The sequence below is a fragment of the Myodes glareolus genome, chromosome 23, assembly GCF_982192425.1.
Source record: "Myodes glareolus chromosome 23, mMyoGla1.1, whole genome shotgun sequence".
In the NCBI taxonomy this organism is placed as follows: Eukaryota; Metazoa; Chordata; class Mammalia; order Rodentia; family Cricetidae; genus Myodes; species Myodes glareolus.
The window spans coordinates 17,246,640-17,268,249 of NC_142048.1; the positions used below are offsets into that span (position 1 = coordinate 17,246,640).

Below are 21,610 nucleotides of genomic sequence, written 5' to 3' on the forward strand. Positions count from 1 at the left end.
TCTTCCTGTCAGCGATTCCTGCCTGAACTAGTTGCAGGGGAAGCACCTAATATCTCACATCTGCAGCCTTCTCTCGTGGATGTCACAACACCGTATCCGTTAGAAAACGCATTAACAAGCCCAAAATGACTGGTTTGATATATGAAAATAAAACCGCCAACAAGCCTAAGGAGTAGGATGATGAATGGGAAATCTCGGGGCTCACAAATTGACCTCTCTCCCTAATGACTGCGAAGCAGTTGATTCTCATAAAGCTGTCTGGCAAATAAGAGCTGTGGTGTGACAGTCCCAGACAGCAGTGCAGCCGGGGCTTCTTTCTATTGCTCTCAAAGCTGTAGGGATCTGGGTGCTTTATTTGAACTACCAGGAAGTTCAGGGGCAGGGTGGCCAATCATGGACTTTCTCGGAGAAAGCAGCAAATGATAGATTCTTCCCCCAAGACTCGGCCTCTGTAAATGGTGAGCTCTGTTGTGCAGCAGCAATCGCTCTGAAGATAATGACCATCCCTAATTCCCCCTTCTGATATAACAGAAAGGGTAATAAGGCTGTGCAGTACTGAAGGGAAGGACTAAATAGGATTCACACACTGCAGTCTTGGGTCAGGTGCTCTTTCCTTTTGGTCACACTATAAAAACAGAATAGTCTTCATTAAAATAAAGCCTTCTATTTAGATGGATTTTTTACTTAAGGATTTCAGACAATTTTCAATAAATGATGCTTCAGTTATTCTCCCTGATAGCTTCCCCTAAAATAAATTATAAATCTTTGGGAAAGTAATGATTCAATAAATCATTTAGCTATGATGATCCCAATGCATGCTGAGAAAATAAATGTTACCTCAAGAAGGCTCAAAAATTCTCTCAATAAATATTTATCAGGTGCACACTGTGTTCCAGGCAGAAATGCATATGGCACCTTATGTATCCTAAACCAATAATAGCGTTGCACTTTTCCAATGAATTCAAAGCATTTCTTTGCAAAGTAATGGTGCATCGCCAACACCATTCCCACACGCTCACTGGAGACAGGCATAACATAAACCATCCTGATGGAGTCCTCGCCCTCACCCTCTTCTTGAACCCTGAATATTTGATACTTGTGCAGCAGGAAAGAAAAAGGAAACAGTGTTGATACATGGCAACAGGAATCAGGAAAACATCAAACACGAGTTACTTTTCCACTATTTGACCTTCAACTGCTTCTAATTCCTAACCCAAGGATGCCAGAATTTGGAAGTGTCTTTGCTTGAATAACAAATGATGATAGAATAATACTTTATCTTCTTCATTTTTCCTTTTCCTCCCTCCAGAGTCACCCCCCTCAGATATCCATCCCCTTGCTCCTTCAAATCATTAGCCCTTTTTTATGAGTTGCTATTGCGTATGTGTGTGTGTGTGTGTGTGTGTGTGTGTGTGTGTATTTCCAAATATAATCTGTTCAAACTGAATGATGTTCCTTGTATGTTTGTTCCAGGGCCGAGCGTTTGGCCCTGGATAACCACCTGGTGCTCTCTTTCCCTGGGGAATACCATCTCTCCCTCTCCCTGTTTTCCTCAGTTGTCTGTATGTTTTGTGTAGGTCTGAGGCCTCCTGGCTTTCCCCATCCACTTTGAAACATCCTTTGGTGTCATCCTTGTTCAGCTCAGGGATCCTTATAGTTTCAAAAACAATATGGAGGTAAAGCATAGAATTTTTATACCTAAGTAGACCATAAAAGCAAAGGTAAAACAGTAAATAGTTGACATGAAAAGTCCCCTGCCATTTCATGCCACAGAAGCATGCATGAAGTAAACACATGGTTGTAAAATTCCACAGTTCCCTACAACCTGTCAAAGCTATTCTCTTCAGTTTCTTTCTATTTATTTGAACCTCATATTTTTTTTCCACAAAGCTCTCACAAATGGTCTTCCTAATGTTGTCCTTGTAGTCATCTAATTGTCTCAAATATTTCCTGATGCTTTCAGTTCAAGTTCGTCTATGGCCTGTGCGTCTATAGCACTATAAAGTGCTTCTAGTGTGTACGCAAACAAAACGGGCAATTGACTCAGGCAGTCTTTAAAGCTACAGGGACAATGTCCAGCATTTTGGGGCCTAACACTGCTGGCTAGCATTTTATTTTACCTTTGTTTATGCCCATTGGTATATTTTGTTGAATAGAGATAATATTTAAATCATAGCTGCACATGCTTATGTAATCATTGTCTAATGTAGATAATGATTACTTATATTTAGCCATTCCTAATGAAATTAAAAGTATGCTTCTGTTCTATTTCTAGATGTTTTTCAGTCTATGTCGGTTCCTCTTGCCCCTACCAGAGCATTTTGGCATTCTGTGTTGTTATTTAGCATTTAGATAGCTTGCTTTCCTAAAGCACTTAAAAAGCAAACTTCATGGTGGGCTGACTGGTAGGCTAGAGGGAGTTATAATTGTGGTTTTAATCATTATCCCCATTAGAAGTGAACATTTTCCTGCATTCTCAACTCTACTGGAGACTAGAAAAGAAGAAAGTTTGCTCAGACAAAATAGGTCCCTGCTGCTATAAAATTAAGCCACTGAAATGTAAGGAAATGAAGTATTTCTGCACAACACAGACTCAATAAACAGATACACAGCCCTCATGATTAGAACTGGCTGCCTTACAGCTCTGGCTTCCAGGACCCCAATCCTTCATAAAGCCACAGGAGCACCTGGAGGGGAGGGACTCATTGTGTGGAATTAGCCTCTTCCTTTGAAGTGTATGAATGCGCAATGTCACCCAGCTTGAGCCTTCTGATTTTTCATCTCCATCCCCATCACCTTGTTTCCAGTGGTTTGCTAACTCCTGGCAAGGATTCCATTTCTAACTCAAGTGTGTCTCCTTTTCAGTGCCCTGGGAGTAGAGTACAGTGTTTACTCTGTAAACTGAGAAATGGCCAACACCAGAGAACAGCTTTGTAGTACCCAGATAATTCTGAAAAAATATTTGCAGAAACAAAATTTCGCAGATCACCTAAACATTGGACAGACGCATTATTGGACCTAAGAAAAAGTTCAATGAGCAACTCGAAACACAGAGAATTTTTTTCAACCTATTTTGAAACTATGGGGAATCAAACGGGGCCCACTAACCACCAGAAAATAAAAGCTGTGGTATAATATTCAGATGATCTCCCTTTGTCTGAGGGTTTGCTTCAGATGTCCTTATAACTGATTCTCTCTCTCTCCTTCTCTGTCTCTGTCTCTGTCTGTGTGTGTGTGTGTGTGTGTGTGTGTGTGTGTGTGTGTACAACAGTAATAACCAAAGGAAGAGGCTAGCTATCAGCTTCAGAACGAGAGGAAAATAGGAAAGATTGGAAGAAGGGTACTTGGAAGGATCTAATCTATAAGGAGGAAAAGGATGAGGGAAGTGATGTAATTTTATTTTGACACTGTAGACAGAGTAGTACTTTTAGAAAAAGAGGAAAAAAAATGTGTACGTAAGCAAACTTTCTTACACATTATACCACGGAAACTATACCTAGGAAAACACCTGATAAATTGAGCTTCATTGAAACTGAGACCTCCTAGTTTGAAGGTGCTTGGAATAAAAATCCAGAATAAGCAATGTTGGGAGATGCTTGCATATTGTGTCTGACAAGGAATGCGAATGCAGAATTTGTAAAGAGTTCTCAAAATCCATTAATTTAAGGGAAAATGTGACCTGGGTATACTTTATGGCACTGAACATCCCTAGCATACATGAGGGTTCAGTCTCCCACACATAAATGAATACATAAATATTTATTAATGAGCAAAAGAATCAAACAAGTACTTTGCCAACAAAGATATCTGATGAAGAAAATAAGGTTACTAAAGAGTACTTCATGCCCTTAGTGACTACAGAAATACAGTGATAGACTGATGTCATGATGAGCAGGATTAACAAGGCTGAAAACATGGCAGGGACTGTGTGGAAAATCTTAGACCCACTGTTTGTCATTTTAACAAAAAGAAAACTGAGAGATAAGAACTGTTGAGGGGAAAGAGCTTTGTTTACAGATTTAGCCAGAATTTGGAAAGAAAATTTCCAACTTCCTGTGACCTCTAGCAATGCTGTAATTTATCAGAAAGATGGGGGAACCAGATAAATGGAATATGAAGATTAGCCTATGAGTCAAGTTTTCAGAACTGTGAGGTACTCCATCTTTTCCCAGGGGACAGCCCTGCTCTGGTCCCAGGCTTCAGCTTGTTCTCACACCCAGTCTGGGATTTCCAGCAGAATGTTTTTATTTTTTTCCATTTTGAAGTGTGCGTATGTGTTATACGTGTATGTGTTCATGTGTTGCATGTGTGTGGGTAGGTGCTAGTGGGGGTTACCCACCTACATGTGGGGGAGCGCACACCTGAATGTGGAGGGGTGCACACCTGTATGTGGGGGATTCACACCTGTATGTGGAGGGATGCACACCTACATGTGGAGGATGCACATCTACGTGTGGAGGCCTGAGGCTGATGCTGAGACTCTTCCTCCACAGTTCTCCCACATTTGTTCAGACAGAGGCTCTCACTCCATCCCAGCACTCACCAGTATGACAAATCTCCCTAACCAACTTGGGTTTCAGGGAGCGCTACTTGTTCGTTCCTGGCCACCCAGCTAGCTTAGACATGAAATAATCACACAAGAGCTGTATTAATTAAATCACTGCTTGGCCCATTAGCTCTACCTTCTTATTGATTAATCTTACATCTTAATTTATCCCATTTCTAGTAATCTATGTATCGCGTGGTTGTGGCTTACCAGCTAAAGTTCCAACAGGCGTCTGTCTCAGGCAGCCTCTCTCTCTCTCTCTCTCTCTCTCTCTCTCTCTCTCTCTCTCTCTCTCTGCCTTCCTTCTCCCAGCATTCAGTCAAGTTTTCCCCACCTACCTAAGTTCTGCCCTATCAACAGGTCAAGGCAGTTTCTTTATTCTTTAACCAACAAAAGCAACACAGACAGAAGGACATCCCACACCAAACTTGCTCCATCATTTCCATCTTCCCAGGCTGGAACTGCAGAAAGCTCTAAGCCCCCTGGCATTTACACAGGTTCTAGGGATCCAGATCCTGGTTCTCACACTTGCATGGCACGTGCTTTAGTCTCTGAGCCATCTCCCCATCCTTTCCTGAACATTTTTATATGTCTCTAGAACCCATGTTACTCTGCTACAACTCGGCACTTCCTTGTCCATTCCTTGGTCTTGAGGGATGTTAAGCAAGGTCCTGCAGGATTGGTGTGAAGATTTCTGAAGTGTGCCAATGCCTGAAAGAAGTATCATGAACAGAATATACAAAGGAGCCCAAATCAGAGAACGTTAGTTTTAAGTACTTTCTGGGTAATGCTTGGTTTTAGTTACTTTTGGAAGAGCTCGCTGAAGAGCTGACTCATGGGGGATCGGGGAGAGATGCGTGCACGCAAATGTGTACTTATTAGTTTTTGAGTTAAGGTTTCCCTGTGTACTCCAGAATGCCCTTGGACTCTGATTCTCTGGTTTCCTGTGCCAACACATCCATTATGTAGCCACCGTGATTCTGGATACTACCTCCTGTCTTTATACAATTTTCTCTGAAGATATGACCGATTAGCCAACCAGTAGCTTGATCTTAACTGTCCCTCACTGCTGGGGTGAAATGCCAAAGAGGCAAGGGGAAAATTTGGACACATTGGATGTGTTCACTACCTTACTAATGATGGCAGCTTCACTAGAAAATCGGCACTTGATAGTGTGCAGAGTTGGACATTTTACACAAGTATTTTCTTGCCAATAGCTATCCTTCCATAAATCTAACAGATTCTGCAAAGTTCAGTTTACTAGAATTTTGTAATTGGGGTTGTAATTAAGTCATTCATGGGTTGTTTTCTGACTGTTCTGTGTCTAAAAAGTGCACTGAAGTTTTTCATAAGCTAAGTATCTAAAATATTCAGACAAAAATACAATAGAGACATACAAGTGGAAGAAAGGGCTAACCCCAATCAGAAGAAACAACGTAGGTGACCACCTGCCAACAGCTCACCAAGCCTTGGTAAAGGAAGGAGAAATCGCCTGTCAGGGAAACCTCTTATGTGGGACTGGATTAACTTCCTCCCCCTGTGCTGCCAGCTTCCCACAGACTTCAAAGAAGTTTCCAGATTAGAGAAAGGAAAGCGGGGTGAATAATTGTTGTGAGCCTGGGGATGACTACAGAGATGCTCTTTTAAATCTGTACTCCTGATGACATTATCATATTATCAATGATAAGAGGGATTTGGGATAGGACTCCTGAGCCACTAAAGCCCTCTTAGATACCAAAGAGGAGAAAGAAATGACTTTGAATCAAAGCAGGATTCTTGAATGCATAGGATAGTGGTGTGATCCCTTGTTATAGGAATGACCGTGAAGAAATAGTCTTCTCCCCAGACCTAGGGACAGCCTGCAAAACTAGTCTCATTCAGAAAGAGTTCCTCATATACATATGTATGAAGAGAGAAAAATCTATTACTCAACCCACTGTAACAAAATAGCTTAATATTGACACAAGTACAGTGTGTGGATTGGGGTCACACCAGTGCACATGTAATAACCGCGCATGCACAAAGGAATAAAGGCATGCTAGTAAGGTGAGACTTGCCCAGATAAAACAAATGCACGGCACGGCTGTGGCTGCCGACTCCCAAATAATACACAGGGAAACTGAACAGAGTTGTATTTGTAGAATAATTCAACAGCAGAGTTGCTGGTACCAAAAAAAAAAAAAAGAATACTAATAATAATTAGCAAATTGATGTATGCGGCTCTGTGAGCCAGCAGGACAAACAGAACCCGTTGTTTTCTCATGCTGAATAACAGAGAAAAAATAGCCACGACTGAAAATTCTTCTAGGAACTGGGATAGAAATGAGATTGAATGTTCTGGGCAAAATATCAATTCTGAGAGCTAATAAACATTAGAAAGAAGAAAAGAAAGACCTGGTGTTGGGTAGCTCAACGAAAGCAGCATCTAAATCCTAAGCACCTTGAATAGAACTGAGTGTGTTGTGTGTGTTAATAAAGATTTGGGCAACACAGAGAGGAACATGAGTTTGGACCGAGTGAGAGGGCATGCTGTGGCACACGTGGAATGACAGGAGGAAGCCGGAAAGGCGGCTGTCTGCCAGCCCGTGAAAGCATGGGGAAGGAGCTTTGACTTCATTTCTCATTCATGAACAGGAAACGGCAGCTTTTTAAAACTTCTAAAATATTCTCTGTGTATGTGTGTGTGTGTGTGTGTGTGTGTGTGTGCGTGCGTGTGCGTGCGTTTGTGTGTGTGTGTGTGTGTGTGTGTGTGTGTGTGTGTGCCTCTCTTGTATCCAGGAACTTTGTACCTGTTAAATAATTCCTGTGCTGGGTATTTCCCTAGCACATGAAAGCCTCTTGGGTTCAAAATGGGTGGGACTGAGCCATCTCCCCAATCTACTTGACTGAACAGAACTTGGCAAAGACAGGAGGCTTCCCCTACTGTTTTCAGACATGGCTAGTTCCTCCCTACATGGGCCATTCTGTCAGTGCTGAGTTTTCGCCTTTAGCTACCAATTATACTCGTTGTTTCCTGTAAGCTCTGCGATTCCCAGCTTGCTTCCCAGATAGAGGCAGCAGGAGACCCCCCGCCCCCCGTTAAATCCAGCAAAGCAGGGGAGTGTGTGTCTTATTATATCCGCTGTGTACTACACCAGACTCCTCAGCTGAGAGCTGCTTCCAACGACTCTGAAGTAATCTCCACAGAAGCAAAACATTCACTACAGATTTGACAATTGCGTCAAGATTATGAGATTCTGCACATACAGTGGATGAATTAAAAAGCATCATGGAGTGAGTACATACTATAATCAGATTATGCATATCGCCAAGTAGGATTGCCAGCCTTAACAAGTTCAAATACAAGATGTTCAGCGGCGTGTGATTTCCAGATAAGCAACAAAGTTTTAGTATAAGCGTGTCCCGTACAATATTAATAAGGCAAATGTTAATTATACTCACAATTTTAAGCTGCTTGTTGTTTATTTGAAAGTGACATTTAACTATATGCTGTGTATCTTCTCTGGCAATGCTGACTGGGAGAAATAAGAAAAGAGTTTTAAGGAAGGATATCAGAAGACCAGGAGAGATGCTGAGGCTGAGGAGGGAGAGCTGATAAAGAGAAAGATGGGAGTCACTGCTCTATTTGAAAAGGTGATGGATAGATCAGTTCGTGTAAGCAGAGGTTGCATACCAAGGAGTAGAATTAAGGAGAAATGTTAAGGACGTGCTGTGGAGTGTCTTCAACAACGGGCAACACTTACAGTGTAAAGTCTGCGGTACGGCGGAAGTGCATGGAGGGGAGACTTTGTTTATAAAATTGATAAGCAGGGGTAGATAGTGGAAAAGCTGACTCAGTGTTCATGGAAAGAAGATTATGATATAGCTCTACAAAGCAGACAGAAGGGAGTTTTGAGGAGGAGGGCACCATGGGCCAGAACTCATAGACGAAAGGAGTACGTTCTGGGCAGAGAAGATTTTTTTTTTTTTGCAGAAAGTCATAGATCTGTAAAGAATTCAGGGACCATATTTTCCATCATTCTTTATGTTGTTTGATCATCTGTGTTCTGAAGTTGCATGAAACCCTTCATAAACATTCACACGCAGGTGAATTATTGAAGGAGTGCTTGAAAGATAAATTATCCGGGCAAGGGTGACACATGCCTTCAATCCCAGCATTTAGAAAGGCAGAGGCAAGAGAATTTCTGAGTTAGAGGCCAGTCTAGTCTACAGAGTGAGTTCCAGGACAGCCAGGGCTACATAAAGAAACCTTGTCTTGAAAAACAAAAACAAAAAACAAGTGGGGTGGCCTTTAGGCAGAGGCAAGCGGATCTCTGCGTTGAGGCCAGCCTAGTCTACAAAGAGAGTTCCAGAGCAGAGTTATTACACAAAGAAACCCTGTTGCAAAAAAAAAAAAAAAGTTTAAAAAGAAAAGAGTAATTGCCTGTGAGCCCCCACACAAGTGCTCACTCATAGAGGTTAGTGAGCAAGATATCAGCCAGAGAAAAAAAAAATCCCCAAATAGGAAACTAAAGGTTGGTTATATGAACACTTATCCCCCCACCCAAGGAATCCACAGGATTACCCTAATATGTAATTTAGGAGTAAAGCACTTTTATTTCAGACTCAAAAATTAGCAGAAACTCTAGGGAATACCTGGCTCCATGTATGGAAGACGACATCTAAGTTCTGAGAGTTTGGGAGAAGACTGAGTGCTGGTCTTGATCTCCTGATCTAGAAGGTCTCTTTTTTCCTTTCTCTTTGATAACCATGCTTTAAACACATGAGCACCACCGTCAACATTCATTCTATCTCAGACACAGATGGGGAAGTACTGGCGAGAGCTCTCCTAGCAAGAGGCATTATTGGAACGCCTCCCTTTCGTGATTTTGCACATTACCATAGCTATGAATGCCTAAGTGAGAAATCTGCCTTTGCACCTTCCCATTACTGCCATATATTTGAACGTGTGGATGTGTGCTCCTGTATAAACATGCCAATGCACGCTAATGCGTGTGAGTATAACTACTTCCTGAATGGTGGAAACTGTGCTACAATCTATAAAAAGACCATGGAAACTCTTCTTGCAACTGTTGTGACATTTTTCAGCTGTAGTTCCAATATTTTTCCAAAAGCTAAGTACCGAATTATGATTGCAGCCACAAATTAGCACAGTGTGCTGTTATTTCTAGAATAATGGCCTTGGAGAGATTTTCTTTGTCCAGTTTATTGAAAGACTTGGGAATGATGGCCGTTCCTTGACCACAACAATTAATGTTTTAGAAGGCTTCCCCCTAGTAGGAAAATCTATTCCCAATTCAAGCCTACGTCATTTTCTCTTCTATCAGATTCAGGGTAGCTGGTCCTATTCTGAGGTCCATGATCCATTCAGTGTTGACTTTTGTAGAGGGTGATAAATATGCTCCTATTTGCACTTCAATTGAATTCCATTTGTCAACATCTCTGTTTTTATTGTCGCTACAAAACCCTAATGAATTGAGCAGTACAGAACCCTAATGAATCAGGCAATATAGACTCACTGGTGAAGGTAGAGTATCACAAAACGAGGTTCACTTTCACCTGCCAAGACTCCCTGGAGTGAAAGGGGAAAGCAACCTGTGTGAGACAATGCTGGTGAGATTAGGAAGCAAAGGAAATCAAATAGACTGTCTCGGGAGTGAGTCTTGCAATCTCACTGTCATTTCCCTAACTATGCACCAGCATCTTAGAAGACAAGGAAGCCAAGAACGAGAGAGCAGTGTTGGTGACTCTACTTCTGCCTTGAGCTCTATTAGCTGAGCCCACCCCAGTTCTCACCACCTAGAAAACACGGCCAAGAGATCTCAGGAGGGTATGAAGTAAGGAGCAGGCAGATACATGCTCTGCCTGAAGACAGTGGAGTGAGGCATCCAGTCCCATTATGAATAAAATACCTCTGTGGCTCCAGCAGACCTCAGGGTTCATATCTGACTTAAGGTTCCATAGCAATTCTTTAAGACAAAGTGACGAACTTTTATTCTAATCACTCATGTCGAGCTCTGACTGACGCTCCCGATCATGGTCATTTTGTCCTCTCAAGCAAATGAGAAAGTGGACTAGACCAAAGCTTATACAAACCAAGCCCTTAAACTAAAGGACTTAAACATGAAAGAACACCCAGAGTTCATGGGACCAACGCCTATGGAAATGGTCATAGAGATGAAGGCATCAAGTTGGCACCTTCTAGGCAGATACAGCTGTTCTGTATACCACTTATTGCCACAGAATTTGAAGGGATGTCAGACAGCATCTCATCTCCACTCCACTTCTTTCTCAGAGACTTGAGTTATAATGACCAGCCTAATAGCCAACCTAATTTCCAATCCTGAACTCTTTCTAGTACTCATAATGACAACTTACTTTTTGATCCCAAAAAAGGGTGGACTGGTCCCCACATTGGGCGCCAGATGATGACAGAAGTTACAGAATAACCCCACACTAGCTCAGAATTATGTATAATAAAGGGTTATTTATGTAGGGGTAGGGTCACAGATCACAGTCCTAGATCACAGTCATCTGCACGAACAGGGAACAGGAACCAAATCTAGCAACCGGAAGAGAGAGGGAGCACAGTGCTATTCTTCAGCTAGTGTAAGAGACCACACCCAAGTGGGCTGGTATCTTAAAGGCTATTGGCTGAAGGAGCTCCCACAGCTACTGGCATGTACTAATTCTAAGTAGTTTACAAGAAGAGCTACTTCACTGAATCCTACAACCAACCCACACACTGTTCTTGCCATTCTTGGGTTTAGAATCTGAAACCCAGTGTGGCTAAACAATTTGCTCAACCCCAAAGCCAGCAAACACATACCCTTTCAGGTCAGCCATAGTGGCACACACCTTTAATCCTGGTGCTTCGGAGGCAGATCTCTGTGAGTTAGAGGACAGACTGGTCTACAACACAGTGAGTTCCAGGACAGCCAGAGCTACATAGTGAGACTCTGTCTCAAACAAACAAAAAACTTCTAATCCTAAAGAACTTGCTTATTTTTCTGCCATCTGACTCCTGACTTCTTCGCCCCAGGAAGCACCTGTAGAGAGATTGACTCTCTGATAATTCTCTTCCTTCTACTTCCAAACGCAGTAAATTATTAAATTCTGGTTCGCGTCCATGTCACTGTATCAGAAAAGAAAATTAAGTCTCTCAACACTAGGGGTGTGGAAAGAATAGCAGCGTACTCATCCTTATTCTTTCCAAGATGCCTGAATCTTGCCGTGCTTTAAGTAATTAGATTCCTAAGGGGAGCTGCGTTTTCTCCAGTTTCAACTCCTTCGGCTGTATGTGAAAAACAAAATAAGTATATATCAGCATTAAATAACAGGATTATGGCAACAAAATTGTCATAACTTTGAGAAGAGCTTCTCCCGACTCTGGTAATCAATTACCATATTGTCAAATGAACCCCAGGCTAGAAGCAGAATGTGTGCTGAGCCACCGGCTAATCCCACCACACTTCTTGTCGGTATGAAAGCTCTCACTGTTAGTAACCCACCAGCCAGGGCTGCCTGCGGACACCTTGTTTCTTTTACTTTTCTCTTTTCGGTTTCCGATGCAAGTAAAATGATCCTTGGGGCGTAGGAGCCAATAACTAACTTGTTTCTTGCTTTGTCCCTGCTGTGCAGAACCTGAAGCGTGTGGCTGAGACCTGGATGGATGAATTTGCCGAGTATATTTACCAGCGGCGGCCAGAGTACAGGCACCTCTCCACCGGGGACATCTCTGCGCAGAAGGAGTTGCGCAAGAGACTCAAGTGCAAAGACTTCAAATGGTTCATGGCTGCAGTGGCCTGGGACGTGCCGAAGTTCTACCCTCCGGTAGAGCCCCCGCCTGCGGCATGGGGGGAGGTGAGGAGACCCGCCCTACCTGTGAGAGCCTGGGGAGAGACAGCCAAACCCTTCCCTCCTCCTCCTCATAGCTTGAGAAGAGGGAGAGACTGCTCAACCTTCCCTCTCTTCTATGTCAGCCTAGCAGGTTAATTTAAAAGCATCCCCATGAATGAGTGTCTAACTTCCTTTTACAAAGCGCTAGAAGTAAAGACCCGACCCACAGTGCCGATATCCCATCCAAGAATTACTGAACACAGCTGATGATGCTTTAAATGGATTTTTTTTAAATATGCCCCCCCAAAAAATATCTTAACTTCAAATTGGCAGGATTGCCACGGGAGCTCATAGAGAATGAAAATAGCATCTCGTAATAATCATGATCAGGTATCAGATATTATAAGACTTGTGATCAGATGTGAGGAAGTCCCTCACTGTATTCTGAGCAGCCTTGTTGCTGATTATATTTGCAAGAACAAGGACAAAGAAAAGGAGGGCAGAGCTCGTCTCCTAACCAGGGTGGCCATCTCCTAACCTTGTGCCATCAAGAAGAATTTAAGGCACGTAGTTGCCACACTGGTTCCTTAAATGAGCACTATACCCTTTCTGCTTTTCAACACTCTGACCTGATTTTTTTTTCGTGATAATCTCAAATGGAAAGATCCAGATAGCTTCGGGCCCCAGATTTAAAACATCCATCTTTGGGAATAAAATGGATTGTTCCACGGCTCTGCTCATTTAATACTATTACTGTAGCTTTTTCCCTCCAGTAATGTATGCCAAAACAAAGACTCAGTCCAGTGGGGTAGATTTAGCCTAGCAATTTAACCTGCTTTTAGAAGAGGCTCTCACGGGCAAATGCTGACTGGGCTGTGTGTTCACACCATCCCAGGGCCAACTGCCAGACAGTGCCCAAGCCTTTCCATTGTTGTCTCTGGTTTGGGTGTGTTTAAGACCTCATTACCCAGTTAGTATCTATGGTCACAGAGCTCTGACAAACAGCTGCTTAATCCAAGGGACGTGATGAGGGGCTGGCAATGGGGTTGGTTCAGTTGATAGAGTATTTGTCTAGAATGCACAAAACCCTACCCTCAGCATCTAATCTCCACACCTAGGAGGAGGAGGCACAGGAATCAGAAGTTCAAGGTCAAGTTCAAGTTCATACAGACGTAAGAGACTCTGTGTGAAAAATGTAGATAGCAAGATGGGATAGGTTGTTTTCTGATTGTACTTTGTATATTAGCCAATATTTATTTGTTTGTTTATTTATTTTGGTATTTCGAGACAGAGTTTCTCAATAGCTTTGGAGCCTATCCTGGAACTAGCTCTTATAGACCAGGCTGGCCTCGAACTCACAGAGATCCACCTGCCTCTGCCTCCCAAGTGCTGGGATTAAAGGTGCATGCCACCACCGCCCAGCAAATAGCCAATTTCTTAAAGGGATGGATGAAGAAATGTAAGAGCATAGAACATAGAACATATCTGTGAGAGATCGTCACATTCATCACACTTGTACAATTTTTTCTTTCAGGGGGCCTTTTGGCTTGTGTTATACAGGGAGATCATCTTGTTTTGCTTTCTACAAGAGAATCTCCTGTGTGTAGCTTAGGTTGCCCTCCAACTCATGATCCACCTACCTGGCATGCAAGTGTGCATGACTATGTCTTGGTTGGGAGTTTTTTTTTAAAAAAAAAAAACTTTTTATTTTAGAATACTTCTGTTTAGAGACACATGATTGTAATATAGAAAGTTTGTACCTCCCATTTAGTAACACTTAGTCCTTCTAGTGGTTCCCACATCGACTGGTGGATAATCAGCTGAATTGATTCTTATCAAGATAATAACACTCAGTAAACTATAGTTTATTCAGATTTAACCAGGTTTTATACTGCAGTCTGTTTTCCTTTCCAGGATCCAATTCAGTATCTGAGTAGGCTTTGTAACATCCTACAAACTTTAAAGCGATTGCTAGTGTTAGGTTCACGAAAAGTCCCATAAAAGACCACCAGACACGCATGCAATCAGCAAGAATGCTTAATTCTCCAGAGCCAAATGTTCCAGCATGCTGGGGCAGCGCATCTGACCCAACACAAAATGGTGTCCCCGAAAGACGCTCGCAGACTCCTTTTATACACAGCTAAACAAATTCCAAAAACAGGTCCTTCCATCTATGATTGGCTTAAGCAAGTGGCAATTATATTAGTACATTTCTGATTGGTTAGGGCTAGCAGGGGCTGGCTAGGGCTACAATGTTGTTCATCTTTGGGCATGTTTGGACAGATCTCAGGATCTGTCCCTATTTGGTCATTGCCTTGAGATGCTGCAGGGGACTGACTCAGACTTAGTACATGCAGTTCCCCTTGTCCCTGCTGTCAGGAGTGTTGTAGGTTGATTTTCCTTTGATCATGGGCTTTCTCGGAAACTGCCTGTCTAGTTTCAGGAAGCGGGGACTGGGGACTAGTTTTCAGCCAGGTTATTCGGATACTGTCATGGCGTTTGCTTAGCCTTCTCAACTAAAACAGACGTAGCTCGTCAGCAAGGACAGTAGGTCAGCCGCGGCTATAGTAAAATACTTAAAAGAGCAATGCAAACACTGGGCCTTTTATAGGGAGGAAACCACAAACCAGCAACAGCCAGACCCAAGATCCTTCATGGGAGTCCTGGGCCAAGAAGTAGGGAACTCGTGGTCTCATTCAGTTATGGTCAGAGTCGCTTGCCACCTGCTTCTCTACCCCACCCTGATTCTGGGTAAACAGTTACAAGGCTGTCTTTGGTCCTGGTTGTTGGGCCTCAGCTCGTGAACAGTGTTATAGACCATAACCAGCTCTCGGCTCTCTCCTACCTAGCTCATTCCTTGGCTCTTCCTTTCTGCCCTGAAGATTCTCTTCAAAGGAGACCACTTAAGATATGAACTCAGGCCATTCAAAATATTTTGAAGGCCTCTATCTTTCTCTTTCTCTCTCTCTGTCTCAGTCTCTGTCCCTCTGTCTCTGTCTTTTTCTCTCTCTCTCTTGTGTGTGTGTGTTGTGTGCACGCGCATGCACGTGTATAAAAATCAACGACTCTGAATGACTTGAGCCCTCTTGTAGAACCTCTTGCTAGCCCTGGCATACTTTTCTCTCCTGACCTCACCAGCTTTTGAGCATGACAAGCACTCCTCCATGACCTTTGCACTGCAGTTTGCCCCACTTTGACTCTTCCTGCCCGTGAAATTCTGTAACTCCTTCCATCACCTTCTTTAGGACTGAGGTGGTTTGAAAAGAATGGTCCCCAAAGAGGGTGACATTTTTAGGACCTGTGACCTTGTTGGAGTAGGTGTGGTCTTATTGGAGGAAGTGGGTCACTGAGGAGGCGGGCTTTGAGGTCTCATATGTGCTCAAGCTACACCTAGTGAGGCAGACCACTTCCTGTGGCCTGCAAGATGTAGAGCTCTTAGCTCTTCTACCGTGATGTCCAGCCGTGATGATAATGGACTAAACCTCTAAAACTCTAAGCCATCCCATTAAATGATTTTCTTTAGAAGAGCTGCCTTGATCACAGTGTATCTTCACAGCAATTGAAACGCTACATAAGACAGGGACCTAACTCAAAAGAAGCTAACAGTTCAGCAAAGCTTTCCCTAGTAGCCTAATTAGCCTGCGCCCACGTGGACACACAGAAACTCACCCTCTTTCCTCCATTGCTCTAGCATCCATCACTGTTTCAGACTAGATTGTTTATTCATCATGTTTCTTATTCTCTCTGCCACTGGAGAGCAACCCCCACAGCACAGAGATTCTGCTGGTTTGTGGTGTTACTAACTACTCTTTGGCAGTGAGAAATGATGTCTGGCATGCAGGGGGAACTCAATGATTATTTGTTGATGGAGGGAAATATGAATGGATGACCAATGAAGACCGTGCCCATGGACCTGTGTATCTAAGCCTGCACAGAGCACACTTGGGATTCATTCTGTCTCTCACTCAGGGGAGGGGGGTCTCTGTGTCATCTCTTCCTTCGCCCAACAAACCCCAGCTCTATGGAATAACAAATTGCAAATCATTGATCCCGGTGGACTGATAGGCGCTTTGTTGCAAAAGGTTCTATTTTATCATCCTAAGGAAAAAGGAAAAATTTCAGTGATTTCAAGACTCTTGGGGAAACCCTCTCACTTAAAAAACAGAAGAGACCCAAGTCACAACTACTAGAGACCAACACCTATTGAAAGCCACCCATCCTTCGCTTCCCAATGACTGCAGCTGAATCAGGGGAGGAATGGGGCCCAGACAGACTAAATGTGAGCCATGCAATGAGTCAAGCACTCCGTAGTTCTCTTCAAACAGAAGCAACAAGCTTTTCCAGGATGCTGTCTCGTGTAGGATGAGAGCAGGTTTAAAGTGGAAAACCGTTCTTCAACCACTCACATACGGAGTCTCTCTTTGTAGCAAATGTAAAATTAAAGAAAATGAACTTCCTATCATTTTCTCTTTCTCTCTTTCCCTCCTTATAATTCATGAACGTACTTAAATCACTTATAGCAGTCTTTTCTAATCCATAAAGAAAAGTTTTCTTGAACCCTAAAAACCATATGGAAGAGAGAAGATGTAAGACAGACAATAGATATCATTTGCAAACCGTGCTATGGATTCCTTTTTCACGAAGTGTCTGCTTCCTGCTCTCGATGTGCCAGTCTTACAACACCCATTTGTCACCTTGCAACTTCGCAAAACATTTTTAGGTCTTTATTTTCAAAACTTCATCTCACTCTCAACCACTTTGACTGCTTATTTAAATACCTCCCTCAAGATGAATGTCACCCTGAATTGCGGAATGTTCGTAAAGTCGGGCACCCTAAATAAGGCCAGCTCCTCTGTGCTGCTTCCGGCTGCTGCTCTTGACTTCTGTGAACCTGTTTGCTTCCGCTTCCTGCTGACATTCTCACAGCACCCAGGATTCTTCTAATTTCTCTGTGTTCGCTTCCAGAGAAGGGAGTTCAGCACGGAGATGCATTAGCTAAAGGATCGAAGTGGTGTTGCTTCTTCCAAACAAAGACGGATGCAAGGATAAAAGCCTTTGTTTTCTACACAAAGAACAGGCTCCTAGCATCCTCTTGGCAATAGTCAGGCCAGCTTCCTAGAGCCCCCTTATAACCTGTTGTAACTGTGAAATATGCAAAATGAGACTGTCCCTCTGTTCCCTTGACAGCTGCTGGCTCTGTCACTCACACACTGTGTGCCATTATACCAGATCTCCAAATTAAGCATTCATTCCAAGATAATTTGCCACTCAGGATGTCTAAGATTTGACCTAATCGGTCATTCATTTTCTCAGAAAGAAACAATGTTAATGCTTCTTACTAATCTAACTCTGAGGAGCTCAACAAAGCAAAGAAAAAAAAAATGTAAGAAGGAATACAGAATTGAGTTATCCTTTCAAATTTTACTATGGGTTTTCTAAGTTCTCAGTCATTATAACGGGCTATGGAGACACCCAAGAAGCCTGACAATGTAATTTTGGTTTCATATTCCCAGATGAGCAAACTGCTCGGCTTAGTGTCCAAACAATAGCAAGCTGTCTCAAGTCACAATGGAATCAGAGGAGCTTCAGGCCTAACTAATTGATGTTTTTTCTGTTGCATATGGCATATATAAACTTGTCTATCAAATGTTTCCCCTTGGTCTGGAGATGTAGCCCAGTTGGTACAATGCTTGCCTAGCACACAAGAAACACTGAAGTCAGTGCCCAGCACCACAGAGATGAAATGTGCGGGTGTATGCCTCTATGTCCTAGAGCTCAGAAAGTCATGTTAGAAGGATCATAAATTAAGGTTGCCTTTGGTTACACAGGAAGTTCAAGGCTGGCCTGGGATACAGGAGCTCTTGTCTTAGAAGAAAAGAAAAAGAAAAACCAAACTTTTGTCTTTTCCTTTGTCTAAAGGAGATGCCAACTTTGAAAAATAAAGACTTTCTTTAAGTCTGCACAGTCACAAAATTAACACTGGATGTGCCAACATTGGCACAATAAGAACAGGAATCAGAAAGAGAAGAAAAAAATGTATATTTTATTCTTCCTTAAAATATATGTACTTGTATTTGGCATATGTTTATACACTAAATATATTCTTCTCTGGCACATGTGAAAATTAAAGTATAATTATTACTTGATGATCTTAATATTTAACTTACCTTAGGAAAATTTTGTTTTTACTTTAATTATGCAAATTTATGGAGTATTAAGTAAAGATACATGCCTACAATAATCTTACTTTAGAACAGAGTAAGATTTCTGTCACTATGAGCAGGAAACTTGCTGATTTCTTCTCATCACACAGCCTAGACAGAGCATTCAAGGCAGAAAGAACAAAATCAAAATCAAACATGGACATCATCGGCACAGCACTGATAACAAAAAATCCCAAAGGAGTTATGGAAGATGGATTTGTGCAATGTGAGCTCCAGACACGTGTAGACACTGGTGATCCCAGCAGAGGTGAGAAGTTGATATAAAGGTAAATGAGGAGAGAAATTTGAAATCAACAAGTACAGTCCCACGCTGTACAAAAGGACAGGTAGTTTGCAGATCGTTTTAAAAAGCAATCAAATATGAAAATTAACAGCAAAACTAAAAGCCCTTCCCAACCAGTCGAAGCTGAAGACCAGTATAGAAACAGTAGGACTCTAGGAAGGAGCTTAAAGGAAGTAAGTCATGTGACCAGCCTTGGCTAAGGAGGACCTCAGACACACACCAAGAGGCCTTGGAGATTTTCTTGTTGTATGGTTTCTGTTTTGTTGTTTTTGTTGCTTTTATGACAGAGACACGTGCTTTCGCCTAGCTCCAGCAACAAAAGGAGTCTGCTGTGAGTTGGATCTAAAGTGAAGTATTGGAGACCCAAGGGGACAAACAAAAACTACCAAAAAAAACAGGATCTGAGACAGAACTCTAAGTACAGAGCCACAAACACATTTAAATGTAACAGGAAAGACCTTTCTAAGGCTAGAAGACACAGAGCTAGAGGCAGGAAGTTTTTGTGACTCGGACTGAGCCTGGAGAGGCAAAGATATGATTTGTGCAAAGATAATATTGTTGAACACTTCACATGCATGCACACACAAAAAAAAGAGAAAAGAATACTCCATGTGAATCTTCCACTAATAGTCAAATCAGCTGTCTCATTTATATGTGGAAAGTAAAAATAGATTGTGATAAAATTTCATACAGAGGTTCAGCAGGGGTAAAGATGAAAATGAGACAAATCCAGTTCCAGCAAGCAATGGAAATGTACACATGTAGTAATGGAAATGTCCACATGTAGCAATGAGAATGTACACGTGTAGCAATGGAAATGTACATGTGTCGCAATGGAAATGTACACATATAACAGTAGAAATGTACACATGTAGCAATGAAAATGTACACATGTAGCAATGGAAATGTACATGTATAGCAATGGGAATGTACACATGTAGCAGTGGAAATAGACACATGTAACAGTAGAAATGTACACATGTAGCAATGAGAATGTACACATATAGCAATGGGAATGTACACATACAGCAATGAGAATGAACACATGTAACAGTAGAAGTGTACACTTGTAATAATACAAATGTACACATGTAACAGTAGAAATGTACACATGTAGCAATGGAAATGTACATGCGTAGCAATGGAAATGCACACACTTAGCAATAGACCTGTACACATGTAGCAATAGAAATGCACGCATTTAGCTAGATGATGAGAACTGCAGAGAAGAGCAAATTTCATAATGTACTGAAGAATCTTTAGAACAATCAGTGCCTGAAAAAGTGTACCAGTCAGACAGGTGAGACAGATGGAATATGAAACACAACTCTATGAAAAAAAGAGCTGAGAAAACTCGGGAAAGGACAGCAAAAGCAACCAAATGTGTTTTAGGAAGGAAGTTTAAAAGGAAGACTTCAAAGAGTCTTCAAAAATTCACAGTAACAAAAATTAAGGCTAGAAGGGAGAAGAATGCAAACAAGAAATTTAAGAGGAAGGAAAAAATTCATCAAAAGATTTGCAACCACAGAGCAGGCATGGCCTGAAATCCTCGAAGAAGAAAGTCCTTTCAAAAACAAAAGGCAGAAAACATTTAAACGATAACTCAAGGAAGTGTTCAAATGAAAGATTTGAATCAGCATGCTTGGGAAACTCGGGAGCCACCAGCGGGAAATGCTTCTGAATACAGTGATTGTATTTTTAAGATAAGGAAAAAAAGTGCACATCAAAGAAAAGAAAAAAAATGAGATTTTGAAGCAGGAATTTTTGTTTTTAACCAGAAGGCAGTGAAAGAACATTGTAGAGATTCTTGAAAGTTAAAATACCAGCCAAATATTTTATATCAAACCAAAGTATCCTTCTAGCATCAAAGCTATTAAAAAACAATTTATAAACATTGGATAACTGAGAGCTGCATGTTAAAGATTTATCATTATTTTTACTTAAGTGTTCATGCCTGTCTATGGCATATGTACTCAGATATCTGCGGAGGATGGAGGGGGTAGCAGAGACCCTGGGGTTACAGGTTGTGAGTTGCCCTGTGTTAGGTGCTGGGAAACAAACTCAGGTCCTCTGGAAATGGAGCAAGTACTCTCAACATCTGAGCCATCTCTGCAGTCCAGAAAGCTTTTGCCAAAAAGCCATTCTAAGAAATGTGCTTCCCATGAGGAGTCAACAAAGACTAACACATTGCTTTGAGGAAGGACCAAGGCCCTCCCTACTATATCTAGACTGACCAAGGTGTCCCTCCAAAGAGAATGGGTTTCAAAAGCCAGTACAAGCAGGAGGGATAAATCCATATCCCACTGTCAGTAGTCCTGCAGCCGTACAACTGTCACCCACGTTCAGAGGGCTTAGTTTTGTTCTACGCTGGTTCCTTTCCTGTCAGGCTGGAGTTGGTGGGCTCAGGTAAGCTGTTTCAGTGGGTGTCCCCATTATGATCTTGACCTCTTTGCTCCTATTCTCACTCCTCCGACTCTTCAACTAGTCTTTGGGAGCTCAGTTCGGTGCTCCACTGTGAATCTATACCTCTGCTTCCACCAGTTGCTAGATGAAGGTTCTACGATGACATTTAAGATAATCATCAATCTAACTACAGGGCAAGGCCATTTCAGACACCCTCTCCACTATTGCTTAGGGTCTTAGCTGGGGTCATCCTTGTGGATTCCTGGAAATTTCTCTAGTGCCAGGTTTCTTGCTAGCCCCAAATGGCTTCCTCAA

The 21,610-nt window shown here is 42.2% G+C and overlaps 1 protein-coding gene across 2 annotated transcripts in view; it reads left to right on the plus strand.

Moving 5' to 3' along the window:
• Galntl6 (polypeptide N-acetylgalactosaminyltransferase like 6) overlaps nucleotides 1-21,610 on the plus strand; it is a 1,135,405-nt gene that overhangs the window by 1,059,489 nt on the left and 54,306 nt on the right. For both annotated transcript variants that reach the window (XM_048455743.3, XM_085680327.2), the window contains one exon: nucleotides 12,188-12,409. In XM_048455743.3, the coding sequence (XP_048311700.3) occupies nucleotides 12,188-12,409 (222 nt within the window). The remainder of the gene's footprint in view (nucleotides 1-12,187; nucleotides 12,410-21,610) is intronic.